The sequence below is a fragment of the Peromyscus californicus genome, unplaced genomic scaffold (assembly GCF_007827085.1).
Source record: "Peromyscus californicus insignis strain IS unplaced genomic scaffold, ASM782708v3 Scaffold_9__1_contigs__length_137607984, whole genome shotgun sequence".
In the NCBI taxonomy this organism is placed as follows: domain Eukaryota; kingdom Metazoa; phylum Chordata; class Mammalia; order Rodentia; family Cricetidae; genus Peromyscus; species Peromyscus californicus.
In genome coordinates, this window is record NW_026294617.1 from 93882565 (window position 1) to 93904354 (window position 21790).

At 42.5% G+C, this 21790-nt stretch overlaps 1 protein-coding gene across 3 annotated transcripts in view; it reads right to left on the reverse strand.

The window, feature by feature from the left end:
* Positions 1-21790, reverse strand: part of Mfsd14a (major facilitator superfamily domain containing 14A) — a 34850-nt gene that overhangs the window by 5231 nt on the left and 7829 nt on the right. For 2 of the 3 annotated variants that reach the window (XM_052731374.1, XM_052731376.1), the window contains exons 2-9: positions 16002-16097; positions 13609-13671; positions 12820-12947; positions 10408-10522; positions 6792-7010; positions 5671-5784; positions 4354-4425; positions 210-322 (exon numbers count right to left, since the gene is read on the reverse strand). In XM_052731374.1, the coding sequence (XP_052587334.1) occupies positions 210-322; positions 4354-4425; positions 5671-5784; positions 6792-7010; positions 10408-10522; positions 12820-12947; positions 13609-13671; positions 16002-16097 (920 nt within the window). The remainder of the gene's footprint in view (positions 1-209; positions 323-4353; positions 4426-5670; positions 5785-6791; positions 7011-10407; positions 10523-12819; positions 12948-13608; positions 13672-16001; positions 16098-21790) is intronic. The other variant, XM_052731375.1, reaches the window with a different exon arrangement.

Consider the following 21790-nt stretch of genomic DNA (forward strand, 5'->3'; position numbering starts at 1 on the left):
TGCATACATGGATAGTACTAATTGGATTCTGGATTAAATTCACACGTGTCTAAGAGGTTGGGAGAGATCTATATTACTGGGGAGTTGGAAGAGGATTGGGAGGCAGGTAGTAAAGGGCTAATGTGATCAAAAGACATTATACAAGTAAATGAAAATTTCTAAGAATATAAAAAAAATTAAGAAAATGAACATTACAATATTATACCTACCAAGGTTCTGAACCAAAGCCATACCATGCCAGCTGCAATATTTGAAATCCCAGACCCAGTAAGATGGTGTTCTTATTTCCAATTGACCTCATGAGTAAACTCAAGACTATGGTCTAGAAGACAAACACACACACACGATTATCACAAAGTTTTGTTTTGTTTTGTTTAATTGCATCTATCTATCTATCTATCTATCTATCTATCTATCTATCTATCTATCTATCTATCTATCTATCTGAATTAGTTCTCTCTTCCCACATAAGGGTCCCAAGGATTGAACTCAGGTATTCAGGCTTGGTGGCAAGTACCTTTACCCACTGAGCCATCTCACTGGGCTATATCACAAAGTTTTTTTTTTTAAAGGTGGTTTCTTTCACTCTGATAAAGGCATTAACTGCCCCAACTAGTTCAGAGCTCAGTGTTCATGCTGCCACCAGCCACCACCATGCTCCCTGCGATGACAGTCATCTACTCCAACCCTCTGGAACTGTGAACCCCAGAGTAAACTCTTGGTCATGGTGTCTTATCACAGCAATACAAAATTAACTAAGACAGACCTCAATGCTATCCAATAGCCCAGTGAGCACCCACAACTTCCTCTATACCTGCTGCTGAAACTATGAAGATTCTATGACATGTATAGGAGTTTATTAAGTATGATCTGGGAAATTTTTATTTAAGAGCACAGACTGAAAAACAGGCTGGATCATGATCTCTGAGACCCTGGATAAGTCTACTTCAGTCTTCTCTTACCAACTGGAGCTAAGAGCAGTTTCAGAACTCAACAGTGGATGAGATGAGGCATTTACACAAAGTGCTGAGAGCTCCTGGCACATAGGAAGCATTTAATAAATGGTTTTGTGAGTTGATGGACATTCCTCTATTTCAAATCTAAATGAAACTCAGCATGGATTGGGGCATCAAAAATAAATTTTGCTATTCTAACTAAACTTGAACATACCACACAAAATAGCTAATAAGTCTGTAGAAGGGATACCAATAATCACTCTCATTACTTCCTCACACATCAAATAATTGCAAAGTGTAAGTTGAAATTTAATCATTTGACATTTTATGAGGTTTGGTAACAATATGCCAGTAAAAAGTAAAGAAAGCTGCTTTTATGTCTAGGTGTGGTGACTCAGGAGAACTCACCTGTGTTTGAGGCCAGCCTAGGCTAGAGTTGAGTTCTAGGCTAGCCATGAGTTAGAATGAGTACTTGCCTCAAAATAGGTTCCTAGAAGGATTCCAAGTGATAAGCACTACTACCAGACCAAGCTCCTAGAGGATCTGAGCTCTCAGCATTCTTTAAGACTGGTAAAAGTGAAGAGCATACAGGACCGAGTCCCCTGCCACCTTGTGGGATTAGACTCTTTGGGAGCCAATCCACAAAATTTGCTGAGCAGCAGTCTGCCAGAAGTTCAACTCACTAAAAAACATCTGGGTAAAGCTAGTATTTCCCAGTCTAACAAGTATGTGAAATTTTCAATTTTTATTTCCTTGAATAAGATTTTATTGTTATTTCCTTTTAAGGCAATACATCCCTAATACTTGTGTGTGGGGCATGGTAGACAGTATTACAGACAACTTACATACTAGAAGGACTAGAATGCAAGAATTTCTGCTTTACTTACAGAATGTATCAGAGACAGACTTCAATTAGTCAAAAGAAAACTTGAATATACTCAAAACTCTGTTAGGTCTCAGGAAGTCCTTATGTCCAGAAATGATAGTCTTGGCTCAATTCAAGCTGGACTATAAAAGGATTTCTGGTCATTAGATAAAAGCCAGCTTTCCTCAGGAACTTGTAAAAGTTCATCTGCCAAAGGAGTCATTTCCCTCGCCTCTGGCAGAAGGGACATATGGTTCACCATTGACATACACTTGTGATTACATATCAAAGCTCACACTCCAGGCTCCCTCAGTCCCTATTCACAAGTATCCTTGTAAGTTTCAAAGTCCACATTAGCTTCCTGGCCCTTCCTCCCCACCCCGAGCTACTTATCCTCCTTACAACAACTTTTTCTATTCCCTCTCTGGCTATCTCTTGCTATTCCCACTTCCCAAGCCCTGGCCATGTTCAGTCTGTTTCTCTCTGCTCTGGACTCTTCCAAATACCTTTGGCTGTTCTCTCTCTTATCTACAATAAAGACTGTCCCCCTTTCTTTGTGAAGAAACTATTTCAGCAGTTTCTTTACTACACCCCTTTGCATACACTATGGCATCCAATTTCTGGGAAGAATGAGGATGCAAAGCTTAAAGAACTTGGGAAAGTGAGCTGGGCGGTGGTGGCACACGCCTTTAATCCCAGCACTTGGGAGGCAGAGCCAGGCGGGTCTCTGTGAGTTCGAGGCCAGCCTGGCCTACAAAGCAGATCCAGGAATGGCGCAAAGCTACACAGAGAAATCCTGTCTTGAAAAACTTAAAAAGAATTTGGGAAAGTGGACTCAAGACTTACCCCCAAAAATAGCATTTGCATCTCAAAAACCTTGCTTCCTCTTAAGGCTCTAAAGCAATGGGTCTCAACCTTTTTAGTGCTGTGACCCTTTAATACAATTCCTCAATGTTGTGGTGACCCCCAACCATACAATTATTTTCATTGCTACTTCATAACTGTAATTTTGCCACTGCTATGAATCGTAATGTAAATATCTGATATGCCAGATATCTGATATGCAATCCCCAAAGGGGTTGCAACCCGTGGGTTGAGAACCACTGCTCTAGAGATTCACAGGGTCTCATCACTGATGCACCCCAGAGGAAAAGCACTGCTAAAACCAGATCCACCTTGATGAAATCACTGCTGCCTCAGGTAAGAACACAGGAGGCTGGCCCTATACACAGTTGGCAGCTGAAGGGCCAGCCATGGGCAGAGGTATGCACTCTTGGGAATGTGAGGCTAAGAAAGCTAGAGCTTTCCAAACACAGATCACAACTACACAAAATCTGCCTGTAAAGCAGCACCTCACAGCCCTTCACTCAACACAGTCAACTAGTAATTGTTGACGTATAGAATTCAGGTTTCTCAATTTAAGAAGCCAGGGACCAATAAGTCCTAATTCAGGAAAGGGTACAAAAAGAGAGCCTGGGTTCACCTCTGCTCACACCAAAACATCTCCTTGTGCATTGCTGGCCTCTTTACAGGCTTGCAAGTGGGAACAAAGGGTAAATGTACTTTCTTAAGGCCGCGAGGAGTCATTCAAGTCAGAACAGAAGCCAGAAATACAGGTCTCCTCCCTTCCTGGGGTCACATCCTGTGCACAATTATCCAGGCTCACCGCTGCTGAGAATCTCTCACACAAGACCTCAAGACCCCAGCATCAACAAGCACTGTTCACCTGCTGGGCTGACCAAGGCTTCCAGGAGCCCCTTGGGATTTACTTGCTAGCCTGCCTTCCTTCCCTTATCCACACCAGCAGGACCCAACAGGCCTCTGCTTTCTTACTGGACCACGACCATTCTCACCCTTGGGGCATTATTCCCACCATCCAACCACTTACAATTCTCTTCCACCAGCTATTTCTATAGCTTATTCTGCATATCCTTGGCCAAGTGCCACCTTGTACATCAAGCACTTCCCAGACCCTGCTTACTAATAAAACCTTTCCCCATGTTTCTCTACCACTTCTTCCCTTCTTTGAAGTTTTCATCCTAACTGATGTTTCCAACAATTTCCCTACATCATGTTTCATTCTCTAGAACATAAACTCTACACAGCAAGGATCAACACCACTGTTTTACCTACAGTGCCTGTTGTATTATAGACATTCAGTGAATACCTGTTGATGAGGACTTCACAGAACAAGGAGGTCCGATATACATCAATAAACTGTCATTCTTGTTATACATCACATATTCACTAATGTGTATCCATCCTAAAAATCGGATCAATTACCTGCTATATTAACATAAGTTTTTTAATAGATCAGAGACTCTTGTCATGTCTTGTCAGGCACGGTGGCACATGCCATTAATCCCAGCACTCGAGAAGTAGAAGCAGGAGGATCTGTGAGTTCAAGGCCAGCTGGGTCTACATGGTGCCCCCGGAAGAGTCAGGACTACACAGAGACCCCATCTCCCATCACTGCCCGAGGCCTCATCTGGATGGGCTGCCCTCTATGACCTCCGTCCAGCAGAAACTCACCTGTGCAATAATGGACAGAATCCCAAGTACTGCTATAAAGGCCGCAACACTCTCTGGGGAAAACTTCATTATCTAGAAGGTTTCCAAAACAAGTGAAATTAATGAAAAAAGAAGCACAGAAAACACCAAGTTAGTGTAACTACTTGTATATTAATAGTAAATGGCTAGAAAAATGCTTATCAACGACTTTTCATTCTAATTTTAAATTACTTATACACAAAGGATTCTACAGAAAAATGACTTATCATATGAAAAATTCCTTTTTTTTTTTTTTTTGTTTTTTGAGACAGGGTTTCTCTGTGTAGCTTTGCACCTTTCCTGGAACTCACTTGGTAGTCCAGGATGGCCTCGAACTCACAGAGATCCACCTGCCTCTGCCTCCGAGTGCTGGGATTAAAGGCGTGCGCCACCACCGCCCAGTGAAAAATTCCTTCTTATACTTAACAAATCCCTTTTATTTGGCTATACTATGCTATCAAGCAACCAAAATCACTTTAAAAATAACTGCAACACGAGGTCTTGGGTTTCACCTCCAGTACCAAAATGGGGAGCAGAAATAGGTACTCTGAACAGGAGGTAAAATCCTTGGTTACTGCATAGAAATCCTATCTTGAAAAACAAAAATTCTTGTTGGCTATTGTTTATAAAATAGCTTTTTTTTTTTTTTGCTTTTTGAGACAGGGTTTCTCGTGTAGTTTTGCATCTGTCCTGGATCTCATTCTGTAGCCCAGGCTGGTCTCAAACTCACAGAGATGCGCCTGGCTCTCTGCCTTCCGAGAGCTGGGATTAAAGGCGTGCGCCAACACCACCAGGCTAAAATAGTATTCTCTTGTTTTTTGATGTGTGTTGTGTGTGTGTCAACTTGACACAAACTAGAGTCATCCAGGAAGAGAAAACCCTAATTGAGAAGTGTCTCCATCAGACTGGCCTCTAGGCAAGTCTGTGGGGACACTTTCATGATTAGTGACTGATGTAGGAGGCCCAGGGCACTCTAGATGGTACCACCCTGGGGCAAGGTGGTCCCGGGAGGTGAGACAGGCAGCTGAACATGCACTGGAGGAGCACGGCAATGAGCAGCATTCCCGCATGGCGTCTGCTGCAGTCCCTGGCCTGCTCTCCTTCAATGATGGACCAAACATGGAAGTAGAAGGCAAACATACACTCTCTTCTCTGAGCTGCTCTGGCAAGAGTGTTTTATCCAAGCAGCAGAAAACACACTAGGGCGAGCATTCATTTTACACGTGAGTACAGCTCCCTGAGAACGAAATCCTGTTCTTAGAGCGCTAACTCTGACAAGCTACTATGGCGGGACCTTACCTGTCTGAGGTACAGGAAGAAGCTGGAGTACTGGCCTGCCTCCGGTAGGTAGGAGAGAAACACCGTGATACAGATCAGCAGCACTATGGAATCTTGGCCCACTTTTTTTAAAGACTACAACAGGAAGAGAAACATCAAGGAACACCTACGTTAAAAACTCACAACTAGTTTTCTCTTTACTTAATCCTTCCCAAACTAGTCTAAAAATATTTCAAAATGTTAAAAAATAAAAAAAAAAAAAATCGGGCTGGAGAGATGGCTCAGAGGTTAAGAGCGCTAACTGTTCTTCCAGAGGACCTGGGTTCAATTCCCAGCACCCACATGGTGGCTCTCAATCATCTGTAATGAGATCTGGCTCCCTCTTCTGGCCTGCAGGGACACATGCAGACAGAACACTGTATACATAATAAATAAATAAATTTTTTTTTAAAAAAATCTTTAGCCTTGTATGGTGGTTCATGCTTATAGTTGCAGAACTCAGGAGAATGATGCAGAATGATCAAGTAACAGAGCAGCTTGGGCTACACAGTGAGACCCTGATTATAATAAATACATAAATACACCTTAAGATGCTTTCCCCGATGAAGCAGGAATCTTAGAGAGTCTTATTAATAAAACAAACCCAGAGCCAAGTATTGGGGTGAGGCTGGAAGATCAGAGAGACATAACAAGCCACAGCTAACTTCACCTGGCCAACTTCTCAGCTGATCTTGTTTCCTCAGACTGGAAGCCTGTGTCCTCATATCTGAATGGCTCTCAGCTGAACTGTGCGGCTCAAAACCTAAAAGCTTAACCAGCCAAATGCTTCTAGTTTCTGGTCCTCATGCCTTATATACCTTTCTGCTTTCTACCACCACTCCCTGGGATTAAAGGCTCGCTTTCTGGGATTAAAGGCATGAGTCACCATGCTTGGCCTCTGGAATGCTAGGATTAAAGGCGTGTGCTACCACTGCCTATCCTCATGTTTAATATTGTGGCTGTTCTGTCTCTGACCCCAGATAAGTTTATTAGGGTGCACAATATTTTGGGGAACACAATACCACCACACCCCGAAAGACATCCAGAGAGAAGTAATCACACTCCACTTTCACTATTCACCCTTTTGCCAAGGAGGAACTTACTGCAAAGGGGTCAGCCTGTTCCCAGGAAATGGGAGCTCCCCACGATGCTGGCCGCATCTTCTCAGGCAATGATTCTGGCACAGCGACGAGGATAAAACAAATGTCTAGCAGAGCTATTGCTGTAGCAAGGACCACCACTAAGCTGTCCCCATACACTCGTCCAAGGTAAGCTCCAATCGCAGGACTGGTGACTAAGCTGGCGGCAAACGTCGCTGAGACCTGCAATCAAACACAGAGGGGGTTATCTGGGACCCCCTGCCAGCGCCAGTCACCCTTCTCCTTCACCTGCACTCTTCCTGTACCCGCCTACAGGAAAATCAGCACCTCAGACGCTTGTCCGAGGAGACAGATGTGCTAGCCTCTTAAACTTGGGAGCCTTCTGTACGCATACATCCTACAGACAAATTCATAGGAAAACAGACCTGCAAACCACCAAGAAACTACAAGCTGATTTAGCTGAGGAAAAGTGAGGACCCAGAGAACCTCATGAATGCCCCTTCCTGTCTGTCAGTCATGCCAGTCCTCACTCAGGACGCTTTCTATAAACAGTCTAAAGTCACTCACTGCTACAAGGAGATTCAATGTCGTTGTGATTTCTCTCATCAAATTTAAATAGAGAATTAAATGCTTATCATGATACATACTCAGAGCTACCTGAAATCAAACTTAAAGACTCTGAACAGCAGGAATGCAAAGAACAAAACTCCCTGGCACTGAGACCCTCTCTCGAGCCCTGAGGAAGAGGGGAGAAGCAGAGATAAGATTATCGAGAAGAGGGTAACCCCACACAATGCTACTTTATACCACACCCAGGAGCTGCAAATCGGCAGATGTGAAAGCAGATAATGCCTAATCAAAACCACACTCTTCCAGGGAACTAGAAAGTAAAGCTAGGTAGCTGCCTACCTTGTGTGAGGCCCTGTGTTCACTCTCCAGCACTCAGAGGACAAAGACAGAAGAAATCAAACTGGGAACTTTACTGTTTCTATGCCATTTGGACTTTTGAATGTAGTTATTCAATAGTTTATTTGCACTTTATGAATAATGGTTAAAATGAATACAGGCTTTTTAAATTTTTTTAAATTTATTTATTTAGGCATTCATTCATTTATTTGTGTGTGCTTGTGCACATATACAGAGGTCAGAGGACACCTTGTCACACTTGGTTCTCTATTTTTGACTATGTGGGACCCAGGAATCAAACCAGATCATCCCTTCTTATGTTCACAGACAAAGCACTAACACACATAAAATGAAATGAAATGAAACCTAAAAGCTGCTGCTCATCAAGGGCCTAAGTCCTCACAACTAAACTTTAGAAAGGTCTCTCTCTTAACCCAAGCACCATCAAGAGGCAGTCACCTCCAGTCTGTCCCAAACAAACAGCGCACAGCAAGCACGGGTGGATCCGGTAAACCTCAAGATGCGCTAAGTGAAAGATCCCAGACACGAAGACTGTCTTACACTATGTAATTTGTAGGAAATGTCTACCAAAGGCAAAAGCCAGACAGAGTGTGCAGATTGCTGTCTGGGCTCAGGGTGGAGGGAGGACAGATGATAAATGGGTATCTCATTAGGGAGCCAGAGCACAGCAGGAGCAGAGCTCCAACACTGTGTGGGGCAAAAGGCACTTACTTTCACTGTGCATGTCAGATGAGCTCACACTTGCAAAGCAGCAAAGGCCCAATCAGGGTCTGTCTGTGTTTTATACCTCTCGATTCTACCAGCTTGTAACCACTTCTTTTTGGCAGAAAGAGAAAGGACTACCAAGGTCACTTTCTCCTTTCTCTAAATCTACATTATTTCTATGTTAGTATCACTTGCTGGGTTATGCCTTTAAAGGCAGGAAATTCTTCACTTGATCTTAGCCAAAACTAAGAAGTGACCAGACTGGAAAATTCTTGTTTTTTTCTTTGCAAAGGGTCTTGTTATATAGCTCTGGCTGGCCTGGAAATTGCTATGTAGACCAGGCTGGCCTCAAACTCAAGACACCTGTCTACCCGTCTGAGTCCTGGGATTAGAGGTGTGCATGACCATACCAGGCTTGTGAAATTCTTAATTAAAAGTTACGACTAGCCGTGTGCAGTGGTTTTTGTCTATAATCCCAGCACAGAGGCAGAAGCAAGCCAGCCTGGGCACAGTTAGGACCTATCTGAAAAAGCAAAGGGCTTGGCTAGGAAAATCGAGTTACTTCCATATGACCTTAACCTCCAACTAGATTACAGTGATGGTTGCACACCTGTACAAGCTTACTAAAATCCACTGACTAGACACATAAAGCTGGTTTTTTTTTGTTTGTTTTTGTTTTTTTGTTTTGTTTTGTTTTTTTGAGACAGGGTTTCTCTGTGTAGCTTTGGACCTTGTCCTGGAACTCACTCTGTAGCCCAGGCTGGCCTTGAACTCACAGATATCCTGCCTCTGCCTCCCGAGTGCTGGGATTAAAGGCGTGCGACACCACCGCCTGGCTCTTGTTTGTTTTTTTAATCCTGACTATCATCAGCCTCATTACCATTTTTAAAGGTTTAATCCTCCAACTAAAACCTAGTATTTTTTATGAGTTTCCCCCCTAAATACTCCCTACACCTCCTCTACCAAAGCCTGCCAACATCATAATTTTTTGTAGTCCCTTTGAATCAGAAATCAGTCTTTTGTGGAACTAAGAGTCAACCAGATACAATACCCAGTCCTTATTTATCACACATATATCTCATATTTGCTGAAACTCATCCCCTGCCCTACTTCTGGCTATTTAAGCAACAATACATTAGTATGGCTAAAGTAGCCATTTTTCCTGGATTTGAGAGGAGAGCAGACTGTACTGCAACAGTCACTATATACCTATGCAGGTATTGGTGACCAACTGCCTGTGAGTCACATGAGCTAAGAAGGTATTACATTCCTTCTTTTCTTCAATTTATAAGGTGTGCGTGTGTATAGGGAGGATGTACCATAGCACACAGGTGGAGGTGTGTGTGTAGGGAGGATGTACCATGGCACACAGGTGGAGGTCAGAGGAAAACTTGCAGGAGTTGGTTCTTTCCTATCATGTAGGTTCTGGAGATGAAACCCACAAGTATCAGGTGTGGTAGCAAGCTCGCTTACCTGCTGAGCCATCTCTCCAGGTCTGGTGAGTACATTCTTAGAGTTGTCAATACACACACACTAACAATGGGATAGAGACTGTAAATGGCTCACAAAGACTCAGAAAAGATTTACTGAACCCTGACCTAGATGTCAGCCTCTTATATTTTAGATTAATTCAGTGAGTTATTAAATGAGGAGTAATTTACTTCCTTATTTTTAGGATTCTAATAAAAAATCTGACAAGATATACAATCATTTAAATTATGATACCACTTATAGATATTCCTGAATGGTAACTATCAAAGCTTATATGGCTCTAGGCTTTCATGTGGTCTCGTTTAATTAGCATAGATTAATTAATACGTGTTAGCCTCCTAATTCTGAGATTACAGGCATGTACCATAGCGACTTTGAAATGCAATCTAATGAATGATTATACATTAGCACTTCTTGCAGAAAGGGGCACTTAACACTTAATACAAGGCATTCTGCAGTAGGCACAAAGACTGCTGGAAGGAATGAGTATACATACCAGCCCATAAGCCATACTTCTTTCATGTTCTTGAGTTATATCTGCTACATATGCAAATACCACAGAGAATGTCACTGCAAAAACCCCAGAAACAGAGATAACAGCAAAGTACCACCTAAGAATGAAAAGCAAGCAAGAAAGAATGATTAGAACAATCATCAGTACTTAAAATGCTCCTTCATGTGTATTAGTTACAGTAAGAATGACTCATTTCAGCCAAGAACTTTCTAGGACAATACATGAATTAACATATCCAAAAGTCCTAGGCCAGTTACGGTGAAAGCATATGAACAGTAACAAGCTAAAAACTAAGTATGCTTCTTCACTCATTACGACTTTCCATCCAAGTACTGTACAGAAACAAAAATCGAGCAAAAAACCCGAAATGACAACAAGCACAAGTGACAGATAAGCCACTGCATGTTCACAGCGAGCCTGTACAGAATTGCATGTTCACAGCGAGCCTGTACAGAACTGCATGTTCACAGCGAGCCTGTACAGAGCTGCATGTTCACAGCGAGCCTGTACAGAGCTGCATGTTCAGAGAGAGCCTGTACAGAGCTGCATGTTCACAGCGAGCCTGTACAGAACTGCATGTTCACAGCGGGGAGCCTGTACAGTTGCATGTTCACAGCGGGGAGCCTGTACAGTTGCATGTTCACAGAGAGCCTGTGAGTTGCATGTTTCCTTTCAGTTGTTTTTGGCTCTTCAACTGTTAGCCAAACAAACTCTTCACACTGGAGAAATCTGAATGGCAGTGTCCATAAAATCAAGACAGTTACTGTAAAGAATAAACAAAGGGCTGGGGAGGTGGCCTGGTGGGAAGTAACCTGCTGCACCAGCGTAAGGACTGAGTGCAGACCCCGAGCACCTATGTAAATGTAAAAAGCTGGGCATAGAGGGGAGGGTCTATATCCCAGCAATGGAGCATGGAGACAGGCAGATCCCGGGAGCACCACAGTCAGTCAAGTCTAGCATAAAGAGCATGCTCTCTAGGTTCAGTGAAAGGCTCTGCCTCAGAAAACAAGGTAGAGAAATAATGACACTAACAGCCTAATATTAACCTCTGGCTTCCACATGAACCCAGATATCTCTATCTATATAGATACACACACTCAGGACAGGGTTTCTCTGTGTAACCCTGCTTGTTCTGGAACTCACTCTGTAGACCAGGCTGGCCAAGAAATCGGGAGATTCACCTGCCTTTGCCTCCTGAGTACTAAAGGTGTGCCATTATCCTGACTCTCACCCTAATTTTTATCCCAGTGGCTAGGAATGCTCTTCTAACAGAAGCATCCACAGACCTGAAATCTGACTGGGTTTAGGAGCAGGTGACTCTGCAGGCTGCTGGGCATGTGACACAGCATCTCTGGGGCTGGGCAGCGTTCAGAGTCAAGTCCAGTTTGTGCTACACAGCAAGGTCTTACTGCCAAACAAAACAAAACAAAACACACCAAAAATCAAAGATTGGCAGCCATACTTTCCACAGCGCCACCTAAGGTGGCCACGCTGGCTGGGGCTTCAGTATGGCTACAACAGCTGAGAACAGAGGAGTAGCAAGATGAAGAAGCCTTGTTCACTATAACTTACACTCAAGCTCTAGACTGTGGAACTCCAGAATCTTTTGATATGAAAACTAAGAAACAGATTTTGAGCAACTATCATTTTGGGCGTTCCTGATAAATCCATTCCTAATTAATGTGGACAGTGATGAACTATACAATATCCCTATTTAAGAAAATAATTAGCACCTCTCTCCAGTCTCTAAAACATTGTTTTGAAATTTGGGCTATGAAATCCAAAAGCAGGTTTTCTGATGGTCTAGATGCTTCCAACAGTAGCATCTAACTCCAAATCTTCATGACCACTACTCAGGTTCTGTCTTTTTTTCCCCTTGAGCCTTATCTGTGTCAAAGAATAAATGTACTAGAGAATAAAATTAAAATCTACACTGATAAGTAAACTGGCCAAGAAAGGTAAAAGAAATAAAAAAGCATTAAGAAAGCAATAACAAGCCCGGCAGTGATGACACACACCTTTAATCGTAGCACCCAGGAAGTAGAGGCAGTACATTTACATAGGTGCTCGGGGTCTGCACTCAGTCCTTACGCTGGTGCAGCAGGTTACTTCCCACCAGGCCACCTCCCCAGCCCTTTGTTTATTCTTTACAGTAACTGTCTTGATTTTATGGACACTGCCATTCAGATTTCTCCAGTGTGAAGAGTTTGTTTGGCTAACAGTTGAAGAGCCAAACAAACTCTGTGAGTTCAAGGCCAGCCTGGTCTACAGAGCTAGTTCCAGCCTAGGCAGGGCTACATAGAGAAACCCTATCTCGAGAAACCAAAAAAAAAAGAGGAAGACAAGACAGCAAATTCCAGGAAGAGTTGTACACAGAACTGAGCACATACGTACCAGGGGCTGATCTTCATTAGAGGAATGGGGGCACAGGTGAAGAACACCGTTAGCAGCAAGAAGGATTTCCGGCCCCAAACATCAGAAAGAGCACCAATAAGAGGGGCACTGAGGAAGGACAGCAAACCCTACAAGTTCAAGTTAAAAAGGATGCTGTATACGCAGGAGCCAAACATGAACCACTCTGCTATAACAACAAAATTAAAGCAACTTTACTTCTAGAATAAATAAACCATTAAGCTTTCAATAAACTAACTTATTTCTTGCCTACATATTGTTTTAAAATTTCCATCGGTTGGCTAGGTCATCTGTTGGCCTCTGCCTGAGCATTAGCCAACAAACGCTAATGTACGTCCAACTACATTTAGTTAGGAACTAAACCAGCAATTCTAGAAAACTATTACAGGCTAGTTATCTGTTTTATACTGGTAAGTAGACTATCTGTTTACAAAAAGATTGTATTGATGAAGAGTTTGGAGTAAATTTTTTTCTTTTTCATAGCTATCCTTATTGCTTTATTTTGTATTGTTTTAAGAGCACTGAAACCTCTGGAATAAGAATTCTATTATAAGACAGGAAATACAAAATGATTACACATCGCTGCCTATATCTGAGTCAAATCTTATATAAAACCCAGAGTCCAAAAAGAATTAAGTAATACCTCAAATTATATTCTATCTAGTTATAAAAACTTAGACCTTGGGGATTAGGCAATCAGTATACAAAATTATATATACAAAAGTATGTATGTACATACATGTGTACATGTGCATACACACATGATCATACCTTTACTCCTTGAATTAGGCCATTCATCAGAAATGTATGTTTAGGAAAGGTTTCATGCAATACCTTAAAAAATAAAAAGTACATGTTATATTTTAGTCTCGGTAAAATTTCTACCCTAATATTTTCAAACAACTCCCTCTTCGGTTTTTAAAGAAAGGGTTTCTCTGGGTAGCTGTCCTGGAACTTGCCCTGTAGACCAGGCCTTGAACTAAGAGATCCACCTGCTTCTGCCTCTCAAGTGCTGGGATTAAAGGCATGCGCCACCATCGCCCAGCTCGAACAACCTTTCCTAATACCATCTAGTTTTATTTCCTATGAATTTCCATTTAGCATAGTGCTGTGCAATCTTACAGAGGAGCGACTGAGCTCTCAACCTGACTCGGAAGTCAGTGCTTCTGCCACTCACGGGTCTGCCTGTCTCTGTAAAGACATGGGGATGGCCACGGGGGAAGAAACACTGTTGCGTGTATAGACATCCTGCAAGAACTAGAAATCTTCCCTTCCCTTCAGTTCTTCTTCTTGCCAATAACATGAAAGCTTAGAAAACGTACTCATTGTAAATGAAACGAGAAACAACTTGGAGAGGAGTAGGAGGGAAGAAACTAGCAGCATCTCCTGAGTCAGCAACACTGCTATGCAACCTGCTATGCACAGGCAGCTCCCCAGTATTTGCTGGGGACAATAAGAATTATCTGGCTTCAAAATAGCAAAGCTACAACTGAAGGTTGCAGGGCTCTTGATTAGTATGCATGAGGCTCTACACCAATCCCCCTGTATGGGAGGGAGGGAATGATAGCTTGAGGTATCTTTTTCCTTTTTTATGAGTATGTGTTTGCCACATGCTTGGGGGTACCTATGGAGGCCAAAGGAGAATGTCAGGTCCCTTGAAGCTGGAATTGCAGGTGGTTTTGAAGTGCCCAACATAGGTGCTGGGAACCAAACTCGGGTCCTCTGGATGAGGAGCAAGTGCTCTGAACCACCGAGCCCTAGCTCCAGCTTCTGATCTATCTTTCTGTGAGTTCCAATGAAGCAGGGATTCTGCATAAGTCCTGTCAATATGGTATACTTTGGATTGGGGATTTAGCTTAGTGGTAGAGTGCTTGCAGTGGTAGAGTGCTTGCCTAGCAAGTGCAAGGCCCTGGGTTCGGTCCTCAGCTCCGGGGGAGAAAAAATGTTATACTTCAGCCCTAAAACCACATTATCAGGACTGGGAATAGTACAGAGCACTTCCCTAGCTTGCGTGAAGAACTAATGATACATTTAGGTAAATTAGTTGTACTTTTTAAAAGGAAAAGGATCTCAATCAAAATGTACCAAATTGGCATTATTATAACTCTAAGTACATTATTGAGAGAACTGTTCTAACTTTAAATAAATGACAGTTTATTATAAACAAAAACCAATAATTGAAGATGATTATGGCCTGTGTATTCAAAGTAACTGTGTGAAACATTAATATTTTATACACAAAAAGCAACTGTTATTTAGGTGTAGATAAATCTGCCCAACAATATGGATTGTAAATATTTTTAGACTCTTGCAATCTCTTTACATGGTCATCTAATTTTTCCATGAACAATCTTTGAAGCCTCCTCAGTATACAATGCTCAAGCTTGTGAACACACACACAAGGAAGCCAACTGCTTTAAAGTGCTCTTCTAGTGGGCCGGAGGGATGACTCAATGGTTAAGAGCAACCACTGGCTGCTCTTCCAGGGAGCCAGAATGGATACTCAGCACCCAATGGTGGCTCACAACCATCTGGAGATTCACTTCCAGCAGAGCTTTATCTCCACAGGCACCAGGCATGCACGTGGTGCACATACACTCATTCAGCCAAAACACCCATACACCCAATACTAAACAAAAAATTCCCCTCTGAGACTCTGTAAGCGATCCCACTTAAACTAATCACTCCTTTCTAGATACAGACTGCTCCATAGATGGGAAGGAACCTCATTCTAGTTCCTTTGCCTGCACTGACAGGAGGAGATTAACCAGCATCTGAGCTCTCTGGTTCAGTTAATCAGTCTTCTACCATTCCAAAGCTAGGAAAATGTAGGTAACATTACTTTTAGTCTTTGTATATATATCCTGAGCTCAAATGAAAAGAAACCTGTCTTGGGAAAAGTTATACAATTTCCCTCAAAGTAATTATGTTGAGTAATAAGGGCCTTAAATTTCACCTTCCCTAAACCTATCAGTGGAAAGATCCCTCCCCTCTATCCAACAGTGGTGATTAAGCAGAGGCTTGGACACAGTCAATGACAGGCCCATTCACTCACCAGGTCACTTCTGGAGAAATGACCAGTCAGTATTGGTTAACCATGGAAAGGAAAACAGGCCATCTTTCCTGCCATAGAAAAAGAGGTATGTACATTAAAGATTACTTACCACCAATGTGGGTGCTGTCAGTAGTCCCCAAGCAAAAAACTCCAAAAAGATGACAATAACCGCATGATAAACACTAGGGGAGCCTATTCCTTGAGGCTGTAGAAAGACATTATTTTCAAAAGTTAAAAGAGTAATCATGTACTCCTGACTAACTAACAATGATGGTGATGACTGACACTTACTAAGGACACACAAGCATGCACTACCTGACATGGATGGTGATGGTCACACTCACTAAGGACACACAAGCATGCACTACCTGACATGGATGGGGATGGTCACACTCACTAAGGACACACAAGCATGCACTACCTGACATTGATGAGGATAGTCACACTCACTAAGGACACACAAGCATGCACTACCTGACATTGATGGGGATAGTCACACTCACTAAGGACACACAAGCATGCACTACCTGACATGGATGGCAATGGTCACACTCACTAAGGACACACAAGCATGCACTACCTGACATGGATGGCAATGGTCACACTCACTAAGGACATACAAGCATGCACTACCTGACATGGATGGCAATGGTCACACTCACTAAGGACATACAAGCATGCACTACCTGACATTGGGGATAGCTAGTCTAAACTGCTGTTTGGACTCTTCAACCAACTTTAATATTTCAGATGAGGATTTGCACGCAAACAAACATATGCCACTTCTCAGGCTTTCAAACATATTTAACAGCCTTACGCAAAAGTAGGAAAAGTGTTTGGATTTTTGTACATGCTGAGATGTTGCCCTGCTCTTGAAACTGTCACTAAGTGTCATGGTTAAAAATAGTATTTCCCAAACCGACAGAACTGAAGTGCCTACACCCCCATCCCAAGCACGAAATCAGAGGAACCTGAAATTTGGGGTAGAGGTGTTGAAGACCATGGCTGGGAACCAATTTATGTAAAGTCTCATTTGTTCAGCAAACGTCATGGTGCATATTCTATGCAGAAGTTCTATGACTACAAAAACTCCCAGTTCTCAAAGGTCACAGCCTAGAAAAGACAAATCTGATTGTATGCATTGGCTTATGGGTAACTTAGAGAAAGATGAGCAGGGTTAGGCTGAGGTACGACATACCCCTGCAAGGCTCATGAACTGAAGACCTGGTCCACAGCTGGTAGTCATACTTCAAGGGAAACCAGTTCCTGAAAGAGCTAGCTTCATCATCAGTACGTTAGTCCATTGATGAGTCAATGGTGAACAGGCCATATGAGGAAGTGGGACTTGGCTGGGGAAACTAAGCCATTATGCCACTGATGGGAACACTAGCCCTTCCTGTCTCTCTGTCTCTCTCTGCCTCCTGTAAACCTAAGGTGAGCTGCTTTGCTGTACCACCTAAGCCCAGCTATGATGTTTCACTAACCATGTGGGCCCCAATGCAACAGAGCTACTGACTATGGGCTGAAGCCTCTGACACTGTGAGAGAAAAAAAAATCATCAAGTTGTTTTCGGAGGCAGTTTGTCACAAGAAAGACAAGTTAACACACACACACAGGTTAAGAAGAAACTCCAGGGGCTGGAGAGATGGCTCAGAGGTTAACTGAACTGGTTATTCTTCCAGGTGACCTGGGTTTGATTCCCAGCACCCACATGACAGCTCACAACCATCTGTAACTCCAGTTCTAGGGGATCTCTTCTCGCTTCTGCAGGCACTAGGCACACATGTGGTGCAAGCATGCATACAGGAAAAACACCTATACACATAAAATAAAAATAAATAAATCTTTAAAAAAAAAAAAAAGTAGCCCGGAAGTGGTGGTTCATGCCTTTCCTCCCAGCACCGGGGAAGCAGAGGCAGGTGGATCTCTGTGAGTTCAAGGTCAGCCTACAGAGAAAGTTACAGTACAGCCAGTGCTACATAGAGAAACTCTATCTTGAAGAACCAAAAAAAGGTGTGTGTGGGGAAACAACTCCAGAGCCCAAGTGGGCATACAATGAATGCCACAGAATATTGCTTTCTTAGGTATAGAAACTACATCTTTTTTTTTTTCTTTTTGTATCCTAAGGCACAGCAGAGTGGCCGGCACATAATAACATCTAATACCTATGACTTGATGCCTACTGACAACTGTCATGTGGTTGCTAGGTGACTTAGGGTAGCCTACACACAGTCCTGGACCAACAATGACTCAAGTGGTTGCTAGGTGACTTAGGGTAGCCTACACACAGACCTGGACCAACAATGGCTCAATTTACTGTTTTCAACTTTCCAACAGAACAAAGGCACTCTACAATCAGAAGACACCAGCCTTCAAATTTTGATTTCTTTCCAGGGTTTGTGATAAACAGCACAACAATCTCAGGATCCTGGGTAGTGGCTGTAAGCCGCAGCTCCCCAGCCAGCCCTGTACTCTCAAGGGCTAACAACCAAAGTTGTCGCACGCCAGGGGCTGCTGCCCTGGATGACAGACCCTGCATCCAAGCTCGTGGCTCAGTTTCTCAACTGTGTTAGGAACCACTGTGCTTTCTGCTCTCACAGAAAACACCGGTTAATTACGGAAAACAAACACTTCACTGTTTAGTTCCATCTTTCCTTTATATACTTGTGTATTCAGGGTTACAGAAAAATTCCTCAGGAGAAAAGGGGTCTCAAGTGGAAACGGTTTATTGTGGGGGGACTCATCTAATGAACCCCTTTCTACTCTTAGTGGGAAATGTGTGGCTATTCCATCAAGTTAAGTAGCAATGTTATGTTACTGGAATGCCTACAAAGTGAACTCGTTACGAAAAATAACTAAAATTTATAAACAGCTAACTAAACCCAAGTGGTCATCAATACCTAGGATGGAGCCTAACTTCAAGATTTGTCTTGGTGTCACAACATCTCACTCATTATTTTAAAATTAGACTTTAACCAAAAATACTTCACATAATTCCTAACCTTGAGGTATAAAAGGATAAGAAACATCTGCTTCCAAAAGACAAAACTGATTTCGGGGATCTTGAGCACCCCAGCTAAAAGCACCACCACCAACTTGTTAGTTTTGAAGCCTTTGTTGACCTCAGAGTCCTGCACATGCTGGACAAGTGCTTTGCCACCATGCTAGTGACAATGTGTGCTTTTAAATAACTGAAAAATTAAAACATACGTACTTGCCAGAAGACTACTTCAGAAAAGCTGTTTGTTTTACTCAAACATCAAACTTTTGGCAACTACAAACAAGTTACACTATAATCTGCAATTTTTGGCAGAAATCATGATTATATTAGTAAGAGTATTCCTAACGATATTTGTTTGAACAAAATACATAATCTGAGAAAACTGCTTGTTAATTTATTCACGTTCACCCATCTAAAGCAAATGCTGAAGCATAAGCTACGGAGGTGCTGCCTGCCACACCCTACCAAAGACAGCGCAGCTGGTACTCCACAGCCAAAGGTTCTGCAGCCAGAGTCAACCAACTGCACATCTAATGTTCATATTGAACATGTGAGGATGTCTTGTCATCATTCCCTGTGAACTATAGTATACCAACCACTAGACATCCTAGTAGTCTGGAGATGAAGAAAGCACACAGGAGGCTGTGGATCTATTATATACAAATAACATGCCATTTTATTTAAGTGCCTTGAGCATTAGCATCTTCTGGCATTGGAGAAGTCTTGGAACCAATCGCGAGGCTATGGAAGGGAAAAGGAAATATAGCACCTTACAGCTGTTTAAGAGATGTCTGGATCTATCAAGACCCTCTGTCCTTGGGCCATGTTTCTTGGTAAACAGAAAGCATTGGAGACTGGGTCTAGACACTGATTACTGAGTCTCTAAGGCAGAAAAAAAAACGGGGAGGACCCAGTTCAGTGGCAGTCCTGGCATGTGAGGCCCAGGGTTCAATCCTCCACAGAAGGGAGAGGAGTTAAGAGGATGGGTGCTCTGCTTCTCTGGGCACAGTTCATTTTGCAAATGATATAGCAAATACTTTTTTTTTTTTTAAAGATTTATTTATTTATTATGTATACAGTGTTCTGTCTGCACGTGTGCCTGCATGCCAGGAGAGGGCCCCAGATCTCATTACAGATGGTTGTGAGCCACCATGTGGTTGCTGGGAATTGAACTCAGGACCTCTAGAAGAACAGCCAGTGCTCTTAACCTCTGAGCCATCTCTCCAGCCCAGCAAATACTTTTTTAAAGCTATTTCCAACCAAGCAATTTCTATGAGCCACCACACGAAGGCTAACAATCGTTCCTAACTCCAATTTCAGGAAACCCAGCACCCGCCTTTGGCCTCCAAGGGCAAAGAATGAATGTAGTGCACGGATACATACAGAAAAACACTCATACACATTAATTGTTTTATTTTTTTTGAGACAGGGTTTCTCCCTGGAACAGCCCTGGCTGTTGTGGATCTCGCTTTGTAGACCAGGCTGGCCTTGAACTCACAGAGATCCTCTTCCTTCTGTCTCCTGAGTGCTAGGACTAAAAGTGTCCATATTAAATTTTTAAAAATAAATCTCTAAAGTAGTCTGGCACAGTGGTACACCTCTAGAATCCCAGCATTTGATATAAACAAAAGAATTAGGAGTTCAAGGCCATCCTCACCTACATAGTGAAGTTCCTGGCCAGCCTGGGCTACGAGACTCTATCCTTTAAAAAAAAAAAAAAAAAAAAGCCTATCTTCCTAAGTTACTATACAGAACTATACATTTTTCATGTATACATAAATGCATTATAGGCTAGATTTGCATATGACAGAAAATGTACATTTTTTTTCCTCCTGAGTTTGGATTGCCTCTCTTAATATACTTTCTGTAAACTTCATAATTCCATTTTTTCTTTATAGTAGAACATTCCACTCTGTACATGTGCCACATCTTTCTTATCCTTTCACCTGCTGGTGGACATCCAGGTTAGTCCCATTTCTCTGCTCTGCTATCAAGAATGTGAAAGTTTACAGTGTAAGTCAGTCAGTAGAGCGTAACACTTAGAAAGGGGACTTGGTGGTGGCTTTCTGATAGTGAGTGAGGCTAAGAAAAAAAAAAAGGAAAGGGACTTGGAGAAGGTAATGCTAGGTGATGAGGAAACAACTAAATGCAGGCAAAGGGATACAGGAGTCACACAAGAGGATATAAAGCTACTTTTCTCTAGTGTCAACTGTCAGGTTGGTTTTTTTGTTTGTTTTTCTTTTTCATTTTTCTGAGGCAATGAATGGCATTAAAATGTAACAGACAGGTTCAGCTGGTAAAAACACCTGCTGCAACAAGCCTCAAGGCCTGAGTTCAATCCCCAGGAGCCTGTAAAGACGGAAGGAGAGGTAAAAGTGGAAGAACTGACTCCCGAGGTTGCCCTCTGATCCCCACACATGTGTACTCTGTCCATCTGTACCCCACACATGTGAGTGCTGTGGCACATGTACTCACACTCACACATTCATTAATGATAATGATAATGATAATAATAATGTAGTAGATAGTAAAGCCTTAATGGACACTCCCTGGCTTCATAAGCGCCACGCTAACTGTACAGAAAGTCCCCAAGGATGTGCAGAGCTATAACTGGACACACATTTGAATGGCTACCTTAATCTTGCTGTGTAATGATTTCCTGTGTGGATTCACTACAATGAAGTGATTTTATTTAATACAAAGAACTATCTAGTTTATCAGTGGTTAAGAGAATTTGCTTTTCTTCCAGAGGACCTGGGTTATATTCCCAGAACCCACACAATGGCTCACAACCATCTGTAACTCTGTAGCTCCAGTTCCAGGAAAATCCAATCCCCTATAGGCCTCTCCCGGCAAAGCATATAGCATAGAGACATACATGCAAGGATACAGACACA